Here is a 19,638-nt window from a genome sequence, read left to right as displayed (position 1 = left end):
TACTGCATAGTCACATAGCTTATGGAATATCTATTTATGGAGCAACATCAAAGACCAATTTGGATTCTATCCTTATCAAACAAAAGAGAGCTATTCGTCTAATGATGAAACTGCAAAGAAAACAATCAGCTAAGAGATATTTTAAGGAATTACAAATCCTAACGGTGTATAGTCTGTATATATATGAAGCATCTGTCTATGCAAAACAAATTCAATTGTCATCCACTTCAAGCAATACTGGTGACTATAACACTAGGTTTAAAATTAACCTACCCCGACATAAATTGGAATTTTTCAAAAAGAAAACTTATTATTCAGGTTTGATTTTTTTGCAACACCTGCCGGCTTATATAAAGAAGGAAGACAATTTGAATAAATTTAAAAGAACACTAAAAGACTTTTTAATTAAATTTTCATTTTATTCCATAGAAGAATTTTTAAACAATAAAAATTAGTAGCTTACATAATTTGAACTCCATAGCAAAATTAGGGGAACAATTTAAATTTTCACAATGATTAGTAATGCTTTTTCTTTTCTGTGTATATTTTTACTTAAGCCCGGAAAATGGGTATATGTTTTTTATTTTAATAACTGCTAATGTTATTGTGATTGCAATAGTGTTATATTTTTAATATATTCAATTAGAAATTCTTCACTTATCTTAATAGTATATTTTAATTTAAGCACTTTGTAATATGTAGTTATATGTATTTATAGCCTATTTGACTCTATTCAATACATGTTATTTTATGTATAATGAATAAAGAATGATTTGATTTGATTTGATTTGAATGCTATCTCAAGGGAAGAAAGCAACTGGTAGAAATAAATCACACCCAAAATAACATAAACTACAAAATCCAATCTCCAACAACTGGTGTAAAAAGAGGGGTTCCACAAGGATCTGTACTGGGACCAGTGCTCTTCCTCCTCCTCACTAATGACATGCCAAACTGCATGGATGATGCCTGCTCCACTATAATGTATGCAGACGATACTGTGCTTACCATCTCTGATAAAGCTACTGAAATGCTTGAGACAAACATGATTGCATGCCTCAACCAAGCTAAACACTACTGTATAAACAATGATCTGGTCTTAAATGAAAACAAAACAGTACAAATTATTTTTAACACAAAAAATAAAAGTACAAACTTAGCACCTCTCCCCAGCCTGGAAGCAAGCAACATAACCAAATATCTAGGTATCACAATTGACTCAAAACTGTCATGGAAGCAACACATCGACCAACTTGGCAAGAAACTCTCATCAGGTACCCGCGTAATTCGAAGACTCAAACAAATATGTGGCCTGGAGATAGCTAAAGTTGCCTACTTTGCTCTTTTCGAAGCCCACTTAAGATATGGAATAGTGACATGGGGAGGAACATCAGCATCCAATATGGAAAAGATTCTTACTCTACAAAAAAGAGCAATCAGATGCCTAGCAGGACTACACTACCAAGAAAGCAGCCGGGAATCTTTTAAACAACTACAGTAGAACCCCTCATATCCGGCCTTGGTTTTACCGGTCCTCTGTTTATCCGGCCCCTTCCAGGAAGCCACTATCAAAATTTTTTTTTCACACCTTACAGACGTTTAGATGCAAGCACTAGTCTTTGCGACTGCTCAAGTCATAAAATAAATTGTTCTCATTATTTATCTGTTTGTTTATACATTTATTTGCTGAGTCACTATACTCAGTTGAGCTAGTAGGTCTAACCTCTGATCAGTTGGTTGATCATTTCCAAAGTGGGTTTAGTACAGTACAGTACGAGTACATTAATTTTTGTATTTCACAAAATGGTTAAGAATGTTGAGTAGAAATGCAAGTACTATTTAAGTCCTAATGATCTTTAAGTACAATTTATTGTCATTTTTACCTCCATTTAACATGTTTTGTTACCTGGAATCATAATATTTGTACCTACATTCATTACTTAATGACTTTGACCTACAAATATTTTTTTTCCTTTTTACAAACATGTTTATTTTTCTAAAAATGATGCCCGAACAGAATTAAATGATACTTTTGATTGCATATATTGATTACCTATTATTATTAGGTATGAATTGTCATTTTGATAGTAGGTTGGTTTATCCGGCCAAATCGTTATCCGGTCAGAGGCTTGGTCCCGTGGTGGCCGGATATGAGAGGTTCTACTGTAAAAATCCTCACAGCAACCTCACTCTACATTCGGGAAACCATTCTGCATGCAGTCACCTCACAACAGTTAAGACATCATGAACTACATACATACAACACAAGACATGCCACAAATTTCACCCTCCCACTACACCGCCTAACGCTTTTCGAGAAGAAACCTTCATACAAAGGAGCGCTCTTCTTCAACCACCTACCCGACCATCTAAGAAGCCAGCCACCCCAACGTTTCAAGAACCAGCTAACGGAATGGCTCCAAGGAAGACCCTACTACTCAGAATCAGAATTCCTGAACACCTGACACAGCGCCGCCGCCGACGAGAGCTCTCTCTGGGCATCAAAATGTTAACTTTGTGTTATCACATTTATAAAAAAAAAAAAAAAAAAATCTTGAGCATTGTATAACTTTGACAATCTAAAATCTTTTGTTTTGACGCATGTACTATTCTCCCACGAATGTGTAAATAAAGCACATTGTCTATTGTCTATTGTTGTCGAGGGTTCAGGATTTAGTTCTTCACGGCTACTGGGGAATTCAAAATCCTATGTTGCTTCTTTTTCAGAGGAGAAGATATGAGTTATCTGTGGACAAGAATTGTATCTTGTGGGGAGGTCGGGTGGTGATTCCTAAGATGTTGAGGGAGAAGGTTATCCAGACGCTCCATGACCAGCATCCTGGTTTGTAGGAAGTTGTTGGCCAGCAGCTACATGTGGTGACAGGAATTGAAAAATTCATTGAGGTGACAGTTTCGTCTTGTTATGTATGTCAAGGCACAAGAAATTACAGTCCAAAGGTTCTATTGCAGCAATGGCCACTAGCCATTGGCTCAGAGAGATGGCTCTGAGTTCACATTAATTTTGCAGAAGATCCCACGTCAAGACAGCAGATGCTTACCCTGGTCGATAATTACTCAAAGTGGATCGAGGCTTTTTTGACGAGCTCTACATCTACCGCCAAGACTAAAGAGAAAATCCGGACTTTGTTTGCGAGCTATGGTGTGCCAAAAGAATTGGTCTCTGATAATGGTACCTTGTTCACTAGCCTTGAGTTTTGTGAATTTCTTACGAAGAATACAATGGAGTCAAATTCAAACCGTACCCGCCCTATCACCCGACATCCAACAGAGCCGCTGAGCGTTCGGTGCAGGAAGTCGAGAAAAGTCTGCTACGCCAGGTGTCGAGCAAGAAGCTTAATCAGCCTACTTCTTTACAGGACAAGCTAGATAATTTTCAGTTTTCTTATCACAACATCTCAACTGCAGTGACAGGCGTGAGTCCCTTATGACTATATATGAAATTGACCTTATATGAAATTGTATACTGAACGGTTCTTACACTGGAAGTCTAGAACCAAATTAACAATGCTGAAACCAAATTTACTAGATGAGGCTAGGAAGCAACATGAATTGCAAAAATGGGCCTACGATAGTCATAGTAGCAATAGGTTCTTTAGTGAAAGCCTGTATTAATAAAGACTGATAGGCAGGAAAAAGTTTCTTGGGTTTCCTGCCAAATTGTGCGATGTTAAATCCCAGTTAAACAAGACAAGATTACATAAGACAAGATTTACAAGATAGTTAAACCTATCTTGTAAACGTCATGGGCAAGACGAGATTTTGTCATGCTGATCATCTCAGACCAATTCAGGTGGAAGAAAATGATATTTTTGTTAGAGGGAGGAATCAAATCAATCTTTATTCATAATGTGTACATGAGTAATCATACAACAGAATAGTGTCATTTCCCTATAGCTAACAGGGCTTATAACTACTTATCTTACTAATATTATAAATCTGAAAGTTTGTGAGTTTGTGTGTGTGTTTGTGTGTGTGTTGCTCAATCACGCATAAACTACTGGATGGATTGGGCTGAAATTTTGCATGATGATAGCTCACATTCCCGATTAACATTAATGCATATTCTTATCTCAAAAATCCTTTCGGGCTCCGCCCCAGTGGCTCTGTAGTTCCCCATGTTAACCTTATGATTTATCATATTTAAAAGGAATTAATGAATCTTAACAGCTGTTTCCATTAAACAAGTTGGTTCTGTTCTATGATGTTCAATAGCATAAAAGTTACAAGGATTGCCAACAGGGTGCAGTACTATTATCTTTTTTTAATTTATGACAACGGCTAATTTCCAACCAAAAGGTGAGTGAGCGTAGCGAACGAACTTCAACCTGGAGGCGAGTTAGCGTAGCGAACGAGCTAACCTGAAGGCAAGTGAGCGCAGCAAACGAGCTCCAACCTAAAGGTGAGTGAGCGTAGCGAACGAACTTCAACCAGGACGTGAATGAGCCATGCGAATACTTATGAAGTTAAACGGGGCAAAGCCCGCGGGTACAGCTAGTAATACATATTTACAACTTGTTATACTCCTCAATTGAATAAATAGGATTTGATATAATATAATGGAAGTGCTTGATATACCATAGGCTTGATCAAGATAGGCTTGATCAACCAGAACCAGTGACCATCAACGTGTCGCTCACAGGTCACAGAGGACTGTGCGCAAACCAGATTTAAACTGGATTTACAAGTGTGTACACACAAGTTGACACTTTTGCTACCGCAATAGTTCAACATTTTTCATTCATAAGGACCAGCGAATCACATATGCGACAGCCGGTTTCTACCCATAGACTGACGTCGCATATTTGCGTCAGTGTTCCAATGTTATCTTATTAAAAAGTTTATAGTTAATTTTAGTTAAGTTTAGTTAATTATATCTTTGTAATGGTCTATTTGAAGGCCCTGAATTCTCTGCTGTGGTATACAGGGACGTCTGTTGCACAACTGGGTCGCTCGGCCTGTGGATATGATAATTAGTGACGTCATATGATTGTTGGATAAACTGTTTAGCGAATTTCCCATATAGGGAATAAGCTATTACCGTAGTACTCATGGTAAGACCTGGACCCGGGACCAATTTTTTTTTTTTCGTTTTGAGGTCCCTAGAGGCCAAAAATACCATCCGTTCAAATTCATATATATATATTGTCAAAAGCAATAAATGATACTCTAACGAAACGCAAAAGTATCAATAAGAAAGATAAAATCCTATTAAAAGCAACAAATTCAAAAGCACCAAATTTAAGAGGACAGCCCAAAACCCACAAAAAAGACATACCAATTCGACCCGTAGTAAACTTCATAAATTCACCTTCATACAAACTATCAAAATACTTAAACAACAAAATCAAAAATAATGTAAATTTAGAATCTGATTCTTCTTTGAAAAACACCCAAGATCTTATCAACAAAATTAAAGATATAGATATTCCTAGCGACTTATCTTTACTCTTATCTTTCGATGTAAACAATATGTATACGAATATTTCAACCAAAGAAACATTATCTATATTGAAAAGAAACCTAATAAACGACAACAAATTGAAAATAAATGAAATAAATATATTATCAAACTTACAGAGGTAATTGTTAAGCAAAATTACTTTAGTTATGATTCGTTTTTCTATCTACAAGAAGATGGTCTACCAATGGGATCTCCCCTTCCAGGACTTTTATCAGAAATCTTTATGACAGAAATGGAAAAATCCAAAATTATTATTGAAACAAATCCATTCATAAACATTGTTTATTGGTACAGATATGTAGATGATACTTTATGCTTATTTAAAGGAAATGACAATGAATCTGAGTAATTATTAACATATATCAACAATATTAATAAGAAAATTAAATTCACCAAAGAAACCCAACAAAAAGAAATCAATTTCCTATATCTCACAATTTCCATCCAAAACAACAAACATTCTTTAAATTTTAATTTTGTAGATACCAGATGCATTGTATATGTTTGCTGTATTGTTTGTTATAGGATTGTTGGTTTTATTGTGTATGATTTAAAAAATTTTATTTTTTGTTCTGTAGCTTAATTTTACTGGGTTTGTTTGAATGTTTTCTTGATTGCTATGTAAAAATTGTTGTTGTATGGGACGCACATGAATTTCTTTTCTTCTTTGTGTTTCGAATTGTTTTCTAAGTTTGATTTTAATTAATTTCTTTTCTTAATTTTCTTCTTTCATTTTTTTCTTTCTTAATTTTCAGAATATTTAATGTTCTGACTGTGACAACTACTACATTGGACAAACCTATCGAAATTTTAAAGTTAGATTCAACGAACATATACCGTACAGGCATATAAATCGAATAACAAAACATCAGTGAAATCAAATTTTGCAGATCATTTACTAAAATCCAAACATAAGTTTACTAATATCGAAGAAAACTTAACAATATTAGAAATTGAAAAAGACAGAGAAAAATTGAATGTAAAAGAAGAAATTAATATTTATATGAACTACAAAAATAACAAATCAAATATTTTAAATACAATAATTCCAAAATTGAATAATCCAATAAATGAAATAATAGCAAAATTGAGAAAATATTAATGAAAATTAATCGCGCCAAGCATCTACTCCCGGCTGGTTCACCATTACGGTAGTACGGAACTAGTGGTCACGGTTTAAATATACTGCAGTTTTACACCCTTACAATTGAGATAAAATTTTGAAATTTGGTACAGAGCTAGCGAATAAACCCTTTATACCAATGGTGTAGTTTTGAAAATTAAAATTTTGTTTTGTAGTATATATAAATATTTTTAAAATTAACACATTAGAAAAAGTTTGGAAAAGTAAAGTGAAAAAGTTAGTCGCCTACTAAAATTGTTGTCTGTTGGTCAGAGAAATTTTGTCTGTGATAAAGTTGTAGATAATTAAATATACTTTACTGTTTGTATTTAACTTTTCTTTCTATAATGCTTAGTTTTGTTTAAGTTTTGGGTTGAACAGAGTGACAAAATCTCAGTTTTATGGCGCGGCACGGCGTGCAGCTGCCCGCAAGCTGTAGTGTAGTATCGCCACAGAAAACATACTACTATAACCCAGAATGCCATGCTGAGTGCATAGCAACGCTGGTGGCGCTGCCTACGAATTGACAGGCAAAGCTCTCTCAAAGCACTTAATACTTTTTACCATGCGGTTGGCATTCTGGGTTATAGTAGTATGTTTTCTGTGGTATCGCATAGCTAATTAATGTAGGCCTACTGAATTATTTCAAGCAGAATTATTAATATGCCTTTAGATTATCCTCAAGAATATTACTTTTGTAGCAAATATTGCTTTTATATACATTCCCTTAACCAGTATAGAAGGAAGTTCAGTTATAACTATAAAAGCTTAAGTGTTAATATGTCGTTTTTCCTTATAATTTCCTGTAGTAGGTAAAAATTAGCAACAACTTGTAATCAGCGTTCAGTTTGTTTGCAACAGTTCATAAATTTGTATATAATTAAATAATATATAAATAGCCTATTACCAGTCAATTAAGCCTAACAGCCTATTTTAAATATACTAGAGGTCGTCCAGTGGTCGAAACTCGACCATAAATCTTACTAATATTATAAATGTGAAAGTTTGTGTGTTTGTTTGTTTGTTTGTTTGTTTGTTTGAAGTTCAATCACGCTTTAACTACTGGTCGGATTGTGCTGAAATTTGGTATGATGATAGCACACGATCCCGATTAACATATAGACATATTCTTATCCCAAAAATCCTTTCTGGCTCCGCCCAAGTGGCTCTGGAGTTTCCCATGATAACCTTATGAGTATTCATATTTTAAAGGGATTAAAGAATTTTGCCAGCTGTTTCAATTACACAAGTTGTTCTATGATATTCAATATTATTAAAAGTTATAAGGTTGGCCAACAGGGTGCAGCACTATTGTTTTATTTTCATTTATGAAATGTTTTATAGCTAAGTTGAACCAAGCCGCAACAAAAAGCTGTGATGCACAATAAGAACTGTTAAAGTAGGATTGTTTAGGAAGTCGGTGGCTCAGTCGGTAGCGCCACGGACTTCGGGCCCAAGGCAGTAGTGTCGTGGGTTCGGATCCTGGTCACTGCCGATAACATTTTATCAGTACAGTTCACCTTTGTACTGTACCGGCTCTCTCCTTGCTTTGCTGTAAACGATCCACGCACGGGCGCTTAGTCTATGTGGACGGGCAAATGCAAGGTTAAAAGAGGCCGCCAACCTCTTTTTTAAAATAGAAAAAAAAAGTCAAGTTTATGTTTTTAATAAAAAATAATGTTGTGATATTGTGCGAATATTCAATATTTTTATACTTATACGCTAACCCCGTACAAAGGACAGGTATTCTGCTAGTATGTACATAAATATGTAATTTAATTATTTTCAAAGCAATTAACCATCACTTAATTTGAAGGCAATAATTAAATAACAATGTATTCATTGGTTGATTTGGATAATATTCTCTAATGATTAGCTAATGACTAAGTGATTTTATTCAAGTAGATTAAGTATGTCAAATTCCAAGAATATATTATGCCAGTTTGATTGTTTTGATTTGACACGTATGAACACATGATCGTATTAAAAAGGTCCATCTTCAAAGATATTCCACCACAGCTTAACCACTTCTAGCTAAAAAAATCCAATTGCACTTTACATACTTCTCTATTTTTCACCCCACTCTGTAAATAAAACATGTCATTGGAATTTGTTTTGATTTTCTGTTTATATTTCGTTGTTATTTCGTCACCATCATGGCAACCCATAAAGCCCATGTTAATTTTTTGGTTATTTCAAATTCATTTTTTGTGCTTATCTTTGAGCCTATTTTAATTTATAATGGGATTCTGCACACCTACAGGAAAATATCTTTCTAACAGTATGCATAGATTTTCCCTACGACGCACACGAGCTGAGAAAAAAGGTTTTAAAGAAACATGCTTGCCTATTAATATATAGATTATGTTTACAATCTATTTCAAACACAAGCTAAAGTAAAAATAAATATATATATAACTAAACAAAATCTCAAAAAGTAATTTACCCAAATTAAATTGCATATACTATTAATTGGCCTGAGTGACTAAAAGTGAACAGTGAACTTCAAGATCTAGAAGACCTGAATGCATTGTTGCTGTTGAACAAGTGTTAGCAACTAGACTTCCTCATTCTTCTGCCATGATATAGCCTGGGTAATAGTTTGAAACAAATTTGTGTTGTTTTAATATTAATATGTTCTAATAAAAAGTGAAAGCTAAACTAAAATAGTTTATTATTTCAAATAGTAAGAAGACCTGGAACCATTAGGAATAATTTTTGTATACCATGCAGGCAAGAAGAAATGGTTTTTCAGAGAAGAAAATTGAACTTGGTAATCCCCATCTAATTATTATAGACTAGCCTATATAGGTGTTGGAAATTTGTGAACATTATTTCTGAGGTGGATCGAGTAGCCTCATAGTTGTTAAAACCTATATGAAATCTTTGATTCAAGTTAAAACTTTTAGTGAAATTAGAAACAAACAGACATTAAAATTAGGCTATATATGTGCTTGAGAGACTAAATTTATCAATTTTTTTTTTGAACAATCCTATCTAAATTTAATATAACATTTTATAAAGAAAATAATCAAAAGGCTATCACTTTAGTATCACAAAAAAAGTCTCATAAATTAAAAGATTAGCAAGGAAATTGGAAAATAAAGAGAGTTCCTAGCACTAACCCTAAACCCTGAGGTTGCATCTTATTGTTGGTTTTAGTGAAAAATAGTAGTCACTGTAACCGTAGGAAAATTTCAATCCTTTCTCAATAATAATAATATTATTTATTGTTTTTGAACATTTTTACATTGTATAGTACACATCATTATTCTAATATAATTGATATATTTTTTTTTAGGGAGAGGAGGGAAAATGCTTTTACGCACACAGGTAGCCAGCCTGTAGTGTGAGACTCCTGAATCTACACAGACTACTCACTAAAAAAACCCGTCTACTCTGTTGGACACAGACCTGGAATTGTTTGTCACATTACTTCAAGTCAGGCCAACATGTGACCTAAGCCCTCAGGGCTCTCACCGTTTTTGGCTTTTAGTTACTTTATGACCTACACTGCATCCCAGTCAAGGTCGAGCTTCTTGGCACGGAGAATACCCTGGATGTAATGTGACACACAGGTCCAATTGTCCTCAGCCTCCGTCATCATCGGTATGACCGTGTCCACTGACAGCAGTCCTACTAACTGTTGAGCCTCAAGGCGGGGCCTTTCCCAACGCTGGCAGTGGAAAAAGGTATGTTCCACGTCATCGGGAATGCCTGGGCAGTATATTCTATCAGATGACACGGCTTTGCCCATCCTGAACAGGTACGACCGGAAAAAGCCGTGACCCGTCAGAAATTGGGTGAGGTAGAAGCCCACCTCTCCGCACCGCCGATTAACCCAAGGTTGGACTTGCTGTATCAGTTGCCTGGTCCAACGTCCCCGAGTCTCCTGTTCCCAGCTCTCCTGCCACAGCTGGTAGGTGCGGGTGCGTTCCTCTGTTCGTGCCTGGTCCTCCCCACGGCGCTGATAAATTGCCTTTCTCTCCGCCGCCAAAAGTTTGATGGGGATGACTGTTTGGCGTCCGTTGTCCGTTTGGCGGGTTCGGACACTGTTCGGTAGGCGGATGCAACTCTTAGTGCTGCCTGACGCTGCACTCTGGCGAGCCGCATCCTATATACCTCCTTATGGAGAGCGTCTGCCCACACCTCAGCACCGTACAAGAGTACGGACTGGACAGAAGACATTAATAGCCTTCTACGGCTGGACCGAGGCCCTCCGACATTGGCCATCAACCGGCAAAGAGAGGAAACCACCCTAGCGGCCTTGTCTGCCGTACGGAAAATCTGATCCCGCCAGCTAAGCTTGCTGTCCACCATAACCCCAAGGTACTTGGCAGAACGAACGGTCTGGACTTCGACGGCACCTACCATCAACTGATGGTGTCAATCAGTTTTTTTGTTAATATCACGATCTCAGTTTTGCTTAAAGCAAGCGAGAGACCGTGGTCTGCCATCCATGCATTTATAACCAATAAAATTGATATAACAATAGCCTATATAAAAGAGTTAATTAAATAATAATGTAAATGGGATTGAAATTTTAACAAATAATAAATACCTAATTACTTACTACTAGAGTAAATACGTAGAATAGATGGAAGAAAACTACAATTCTTAGTTAATAATACTTAAATGTTCAATGTACCATAAAAGGTTTTAATAAATATTTCTTGAATTGACACAAAAGCCTCGTATGATTATTTCCTTCTTTTCATACACATCAGTGTTGTCAGATATAAAACATCTAAATTAATAGATAATTTGTGTCATTGCTCTAATCTCGTGTTGTGGCTAGTGCGAGTGTTCAGTGGTGTAGCGTAGTCGTAGCCATTCATTTGGCTATCCCATGCGGTGTTGCCACTTCGAACGCCGCGGCCTTAGTTAAAGGCGGCCGTAATTATATACATATAGATTCAAGATTCAAGATTCAAAGAGTCTTTATTCACACAGTACAAATTTTCGTACATGAATAGTGTCTATTGTTACTAGGGGTCTCAATCCCGGGCCTTCAATCCAATCCCAGGATTTCGGGATTCGTCCCGGGATCAATCCTGGGATTATATAATATTATGATTTTTAACTTTTAAGCCATTTTAAATTAGCGAGAAGTCTCCTCGTTGAGTACTTTAATGTTTTAAACTAGGGATGGACGAGATTGGATTTTTAGTTCGAGACGAGACGAGACAAGATTTTTTATTTCTCTTAAAATTTCGAGACGAGATCGAGACGGGATTTCCCTTCTCATACACAACGGGAAATGCACGTTCAAAATTTTTACCTGATTTAGTAACATTGTTAGATGACTGTTTAAATACAAAAATAATAATAATAGGCAAGAATATTTACAATCTTTTATCAAAAAACATCAGCATAACATTTTTCACGTCTAACTTATTAAAAATGCCTACGATTAGGAAATATAGTGATATCAGTTAGGATAGAGTTCAACTTATCCTAAAATAAAATAAATCATAAAATAAAAGCAATATTAATTTTTATAAAATAGTTACTTGTTTTAACTTTTTATAGTAATAAAACATTGATCACACTGCTTACACTTAACAAAACTTCTCAAATGTTATTAAAGTAATATTATTAAAATAATTAAAGTAGTATTTACAATTAAAGAATTAATTAAATAAGAACGCCTTTGCAAAGGAAACACAACTACAACACGCTCCTGTATTGCAGGTATTGCATTGACTTTCTGCAGGCGTTTTTAACTTTTTTTTATTTTATTTTATTTTTTTTTTCTCGTCTCGATAAAAATCTCGGCCAAAAAGAAATCTCGTCTCGTGTAACGAGATTTAAAATTTCCCGAAAATTTCCCGAAATTTTGAGACTTGACCATCCCTATTTTAAACTGGCCTTACCAGTGTTACACTGCGCAATGTTTCCGTTTTCTAAGTAAATAAATATTACCACGCTGAACTTTCATCGCCCGTATTTCTTATTTACAGTGTATAAATGTTGATATGTCACTCTAGAATATAATAAATACATTTAAAGTCAATCCAAATCGTCTAAAAACTGAAACATATATTTAGGCCTACATTCGTTAGCCTATTGAGTTTAATGATAATTAAATTTTCCAATCAAAAAGATCATTAGGCCTACTTATACCATTTCGTATAATCGTCCTAAAAATAAAGAGTATATGAGTTTCAAGTGTTATTGGACAATTTTATTAGTTTTCCTCAAATAAAAAGTCCTCAAATTCACAAAAAAATCAATATAAACATAGGTTTTGCAATCCCGTTAATCCCGGGATTAAAAGTCACCAATCCCGGGATTTCTAGGTATCAAAAATCGGCCGGGATCCCGGGATTGAGACCCCTAATTGTTACTTAATACCTAAATTAGCAATAAGAAACATTTAAACAAAATACTATAGGCTACATTATTTTAAATTGAAATTAGGCTACTATAATCTTCTATTTTGTAAGGTGTAAGGTCAAGTAAGAATGCCTTCAGTTTTTTCATAAATTTAGATTTGTCTTTTTCTTTTTTTAAAAAGCTAGGAAGTTTTCTAAAAAAATAGTTTCCAATATAAGAAGGTTTATTTTTTAAAAGTTCAAGTCTTGGTTTTTCTTTAGCTAAATAATTGTTACCCCTTGTATTATAATTATGCACAGGCAATTCTTGATTCTCAGCAATATTTGAAAAATATTTAATTGTTTCAAAAATATATAAGGTGTGAACTGTAAAAATGCCCATCCCTTTATAGCTGGGTTTTCCTAGGAGCGGAGTCGGCGAGCGGAGAGAGGAACGCGGAGAGCGGAATTGAAATTAACATGGCATTCCGCTCCGCTTCTAGGAAAACAGTAACATTAAATTGCCTAAGAGAAGTGGAGTCCGCTCTCCGCATTCCTCTCTCCGCTAGCTGATTCCACGCCTAGGAAAACCTGGCTTTAAATAAGATTTGATGGACTGATTATATTTTAATTTATGTATTATCCTGATTGCTTTTTTTTGTATTTTCAAAATCTATTTTAAATTCTTTTTCTTTGTCCCACCATAAATACTAATTCCATAGTTAATATGTGATTCAATATGAGCATGATATATCATTTTAAGGACTGATCCTTCACAGAGATATGACATTGTTCTTAGGACGAATATACCAGAATTTAGTTTTTTTTATTAAATACTCGACATGTTTATTCCAGCTTCTCATCTATTATCAAACCCAATAGTTTTGAGGTTTTAACTTTGAGCAATGGAATTTGTATCTATATCTAACTTTATACTTTTATCATTTTTGTCTCTTTTTGTTTTGAAAAGAATGAAATTAGTTTTACTAGTATTAAGTAGCCTACTAAATTATGGTATTTTAAAAACTGATTCAGACTTTTTAATTCTGATTTAGCAGACATTTCTAAATCAGTTAGGGATTTCCCAGTTGTGTTAAGATTAATATCATCTGCATATATACTTATCTTACTACCTGGGTCTTTTAGAGAATTTGGAAGATTTTTGAGGTAACATATGAATAAAAGAGGACCAAGAATCGATCCCTGTGGGACATCAGATGATATCTTTGATAAATTAGATTTTGTTTTTTGGATGATGTTATTTTTTGACAAAGTTGATATTTCCACAAATTGGTAACGTTCCTCTAAGTATGATTTAAACCATTTGAGAGTGACTCCTTTAATACCCAAATTATCAAGTTTAGCTATTAATTGATGGTGGTCTACATTATCAAATGCCTGGGACATGTCCATGAAGATGCCAGCTGAATTTAAACCCTTATCTAGTGAATTTATCACAGCTTCAATGAAACTAACCGCTGATGTAACAGTCGATCTACCAGCACGGAAACCATGTTGTTCATTATCAATTAGATCACACTGGTTCAAGAAACTGTTCAACCTGTTGTACACTGCCTTCCCATATACCTTTGATATTGCCGGGAGAATTGACACTGGCCTGTAGTTTGAAATATCTTTCTTAGAGTTTTTCTTATAAACGACCACTCTAGCAATTTTAAGCTCAATTGAAAAAATTCCTGTTACAAATGATGAGTTAATTAGGTGCATTAAAATGAATTTAATCTCCTCTTTCACCTCTTTTAACATTTTTACTGATAAATCGTCATAGCCAGATGTTGTTTTATTTTTTAAAGAGTGTATAATAGTTATTATTTCGGTATCAGTTACTGGTTCGAAATACAATTTTGTATGCCATATATTTTTTGAAGAGGTGTCTGATGTAGTATTACAAAATTTTGTATGTAACGTTGAGGATTTTGTAAAAAATGAGTTAAAATTATTTGTTATTTTTTTTGGATTGTTAACTATCTTATTGTTAACTTTTAATGACATATTTTCCTGTTCTTTTTGTTTTTTGCCGTTAAAGACTTCCTTGTTAATAATTGACCATGTTGTTTTTGAAATGTTTGATGAACGTTTATTTTTTTTGTTATAATATTCTTTTTTTGTTTTGAAAAGATCAAATTTAAATTTTCTTCGACAAATTTTAAGCTCTTTGCACTCTTTGTCTTGATTTCTTGCACACTTACTTAGCCTAACAATAGTTTCCCTCTCTTCTCTTAACGTAGTATTCATCCAGCAATTCTTTTTGGAGCCTGTTCTAACAGTAATTTGTGGAAAACACTCATTAAAATAATAAAAAAATTTCTGATGAAACTTAGAGTACTTATATTCAATAGGAGACTTGTAAATTTCCATCCAATTCTCATCCTTCAGTTTTGATTTAAACAAATTGATGTTTTCTTGGCCAGGATTTCTACAAGTTTTTACTATGGATTTTTTTTTTTATGATCAAGGGTAATATTCATCTCAAGTACCTGACCATCATGGTCTGACAACCAAGTAATTAAACCATATACACACATCTGTACATCAGTAATATTAGTTAAAAAATTATCAATAGAGGATTTGGAATTTTTAACAACTCTTGTGGGAAAGTCCACCAAATATCTCATGCTGTGGCTTTTTAGTATGTTTGAAAACTGTTTATATGTGTGATTTTTATCCAATACATTTATATTAATGTCCCCAGCTACAATTATATTTTTACAAATTCCTAGGAGCCTGTCAATCACAAAACTAAGTTTATCTAAAAATAGTTTACTGCTTGCGCTTGGGGAACGATTAACTCCTAATAAGTACAAATTGATAATTGTTGGTACAACACTTCACCGCACAACACTCAAAAACCTTCTCCTCACATGTTTCCTGTATTATAGAGGTTGAAATTTTCTTAATTTTTAGATTATTTAAATTATTTTTAGCCATCAATGCCACACCTCCTTTTGTAAAATTGCTTCTACAAAAATAATGTTTAAGATTGTAACCATCAATATTGAATTTTAGAATTTCATAATCCTTCATATTATGCTCTGTTATTACTAATAAGTGTGGATTTATTTCGTCAATAATAATTTCTAATCCATTTTTACGAGATTCCAGATGTTCTATATTTTGAAATATTGTTATTTTGTTTTTGGAGGAGTCAAAGTTTGGTTTAGGTTTGTGGCTTGAGAAGTTCCGAAAATTGTGTTGTGAAGAGCTGTACACATTCTTAGTTAAGGCTATACATTCTTTGGGATTTTTTGTATTATTGGTAAAAAAGAAGAGGAAGGAACAACCATGTTACCTGAAATCACTTATATCATTGTTAAAGAGGGTTAGTTCATTTTAACGGTGTTGGCTGCACTGCACTGTTGCCATGACACCATGTCTACTAGATCGCTGGCTCTGTGGTTGTTTAACGTCATCCATGCTACAGGTTAATCGTGTTCTATTCTGAGGCGTTATTCTCTAATTTGTTTAGTTCTGTCATTAAAATTTACCTATCTGTTAAAATCATCTCAATGCCAATATTTTTACAATATTTTTAATTAATTGGTGAAATCAACAAATTATAAATAATATTGGTGAGTCTGTGGCACCATGGACCCAAGGCAGTGATCGTCGAATTTCACTGGAAACCGCTCCCCTCCTCCCCCAACCTCCCCTTTATATTTTCAATTTTGTAAAATCTTGTCTTCTTGCACATCTACACCATACAGTGATCTTATATGCCAAATTTGATCATTCTAGGTTGTATATATATATTGATAATATAGTGATCATATATCAGTCAGTAGTATAAAGATTATAAACTGAAAGAAACAAAACCATTAACATGTACCCTAATCTTACATAGTTTAAACTCTTACTTGTAGCAGCTTTAACAATTTTTTCAGAGGTCTTGGCCAGTTCCGTGGGGTCAGCTTGCTCATTGACACACCTCGCCACTAGTACTTGCTTCATTTGATGAATTCCCGTCAGTAATCGCTCTGTAAAAAAAAAAAAAACATAATACTATTTTGTCAAGAACTGGTATGTAAACAGAAAAGTAGTGTTAAAAAATGTTACGAATTGAGTTCTTTTCAAAAACCTTTACCATCTCTTGTTTGAAATTACAAACTACATGATTAGTGCTATCCAGCTTTTGGTAGGGATTAATTTTTCAGAAAGGTAGTTCTTCTTGTCTAAGATACCTATCCTTTTTGTCAAGATGTAGATGGACTAAAACTTCAGGTTAGCTATCAACTAAGTAAGCAACCATATGAGCTTTAATAGTCCAAAACACAATACCTTAAAGCAGAGAACTAGTAGTTTGAGTTATTTTTTTTCTACCATACAATAATTTTCATTACGTCATTATACACATTTCAAAGGGAGCATTTCTGAAATCTTAACAAATCTGAAATCATAACATCTAAAATTACAATAATTGTATTAAGCTACCATGGTATGGTTTGTATGGTTGTCAGAGATAAAAACCATTATTACTTTCTACACTTGCTAATATTTTGGATTACCTTAGCATAAAGAATGTATTTTAGCCAATGAAAGCTATTACTCACACACAACATTTCAAAGTGTTGGTTGTAGTAAGAATATTTCTATATAAGAGTAGAATGCTTATTTTTTATAGTGAAAATTTAACAGAGAATCAGATATTATAATATCATATTATGTGATTGAGATATTTTGATAGTTTGATAGAGCTTTTCCAAAACATTGTTAATGTATTTTTGTACCAATGGATGCATTAATGGTTTATGTACATTACAAATGTTTATTTGTATAATCTTTACAATAACTATAAGTTTAACAAACAATTAGTGCCACAACGATATATGGAGGCAAAAAAATAAGGAAAGAAAATGTATAATTTTGTAGCTAGTATAATAATTATTTGTAATTAGGTCTGTGGAATACTCTGCCTTTGCATCTGTTGGGTTGCTATAATCTTTTAATGACGTTAATTGGTTAGGCCTACCACACACGAGAGACTTTTTGTCGACCGACTATTTTGTGTAGTCGGGAGTCAAAGTTGGCCCCATAGTGGTAAATCTGAGCGTGCACACGGGCTGACCGCAGCCAGACAGCCGGCAGACTGTCTGCAGACAGTCAGGGCATTTTGGGACTGACCAATTTTCCTGCTGACTGCTCCTCGACTCAACTGTCGTGTCATATTGATAGAGGCATAGAGACAAGTTTGAACGCGCACACTGACGACTAAAAAGTCTGACAGTCTGACAGAGTTTTGTTGTGTGTGCGCTACGCAGACAGTCCAGTGCGTTTAGGCTGTGACAAGTGTAAGTGTTTTGCGAGACGTAAAAGTTAATAAACTTATTGATGAAGTGGAGGCACGGCCCCCTCTTTATAAAAAGTCTTTGAAGGAGTATTGAGACATAATATAAAAAAAGTGAATAAAAGTGATGGGAAGAGGCATTTGCAGCTGTGGTGGCTAACTGGGGTACCCACCAAACACCGAAAAAGACGAGTGAAGGTAAGCTATAATAACGTAGTTTATTATCAAACACTACTTACAAAGCAATTTACATTAAATCCATGATGCAAGAAAGTCCAAAACTTCTTCGTGTAAAGGTATGAAATCTGATCAGTAATGCACATATGACAGCGGTTTCTGTCATATCCATCCTTTTGACACTCAAAAGATGACTAAACAGTCGTGGCGTGTGCACCACAGTCAACGACCAAACAGTCTTGACGACTTTTCGATTGTCCACCCGACTCCAGCCAGACAGTCGGCCAACAAAAAGTCTCTTGTGTGCGGAAGGCCTTAGTGTAACTGTTTAAACGGAGGTTAAATCAAAAGGAAATACAAATTTGTTCGAATTACATTTTTGAGGATGAAAAAAAGTGTAATGGGAATGAAAATGAGTAATGGATGTGAGAGTGATCATTATGGTGTGTCAGACCAAGGTTGAGGAGTGGGTGGGGGAGGACAGAGCAGTAACCAAACAAAGGGTAGCTTAAAGCATTAAGGTTTAAATAAAATATTACTTTTTAGCGAATTTCCCATATAGGGAATAAGCTATTACCGTAGTACTCATGGTAAGACCTGGACCCGAGACCGATTTAATTTTTCATTTTGAGGTCCCTAGAGACCAAAAACACCATACGTTCAAATTCATATATATATATATATATGTGTCCGTTAGCGCGATAACTCAAGCAAAAATGATCCGATTTTGATGAAATTTGGTACAAACGTGTAAACCTACGTTTATTCGAACGAGTTCGCGATCCAGCATAATCGGACCATGGGAACGGAGGTTTATGGGGGGTTTTATGGGGTAAAAATGGGTTTTTCCCATTTTTGAACTTAAAAACAAAAAATTTTGCGATTTCTTTCTAAACCGTTTTGTAGAGCTTAAAAATAGAAATAATTTAGTATATTGAAGTGCTGTTGTATGCCTAACGGTCACGGAGAAAATTCAAAAATAGTGTAATTAAAAATTCCCATGTTATTCTTATGGAGAAAATGAAAATTGTTGTAGTTTACTTTTTTATGGGTATATATTGATAAAATTTGACAAATTTATTTATTTCATCCTATACTATTGACGTATGGTCAAAAAACACTTTTTACCTTCTCCGTAGCAGCAAACCTAAGCACTCGTTAAATCTAATGTTATTTAAATAGGGAATAATATGTCTTATTTATGGAAATATTTTAGTAAAGATGTAATCAGACGAGT

The 19,638-nt window shown here is 34.3% G+C and overlaps 1 protein-coding gene across 2 annotated transcripts in view; it reads right to left on the bottom strand.

Moving 5' to 3' along the window:
• LOC128983006 (protein CREBRF homolog) overlaps positions 1 to 19,638 on the bottom strand; it is a 112,732-nt gene that overhangs the window by 12,993 nt on the left and 80,101 nt on the right. For both annotated transcript variants that reach the window (XM_054402124.1, XM_054402125.1), the window contains exon 7: positions 16,798 to 16,917. In XM_054402124.1, the coding sequence (XP_054258099.1) occupies positions 16,798 to 16,917 (120 nt within the window). The remainder of the gene's footprint in view (positions 1 to 16,797; positions 16,918 to 19,638) is intronic.

Source organism: Macrosteles quadrilineatus, unplaced genomic scaffold (assembly GCF_028750875.1).
Source record: "Macrosteles quadrilineatus isolate MER2022 unplaced genomic scaffold, UCM_ALF_1.0 Scaffold_1__1_contigs__length_201487025, whole genome shotgun sequence".
NCBI classification, from domain to species: Eukaryota; Metazoa; Arthropoda; class Insecta; order Hemiptera; family Cicadellidae; genus Macrosteles; species Macrosteles quadrilineatus.
This window is presented reverse-complemented; position numbering and strand designations above follow the sequence as displayed.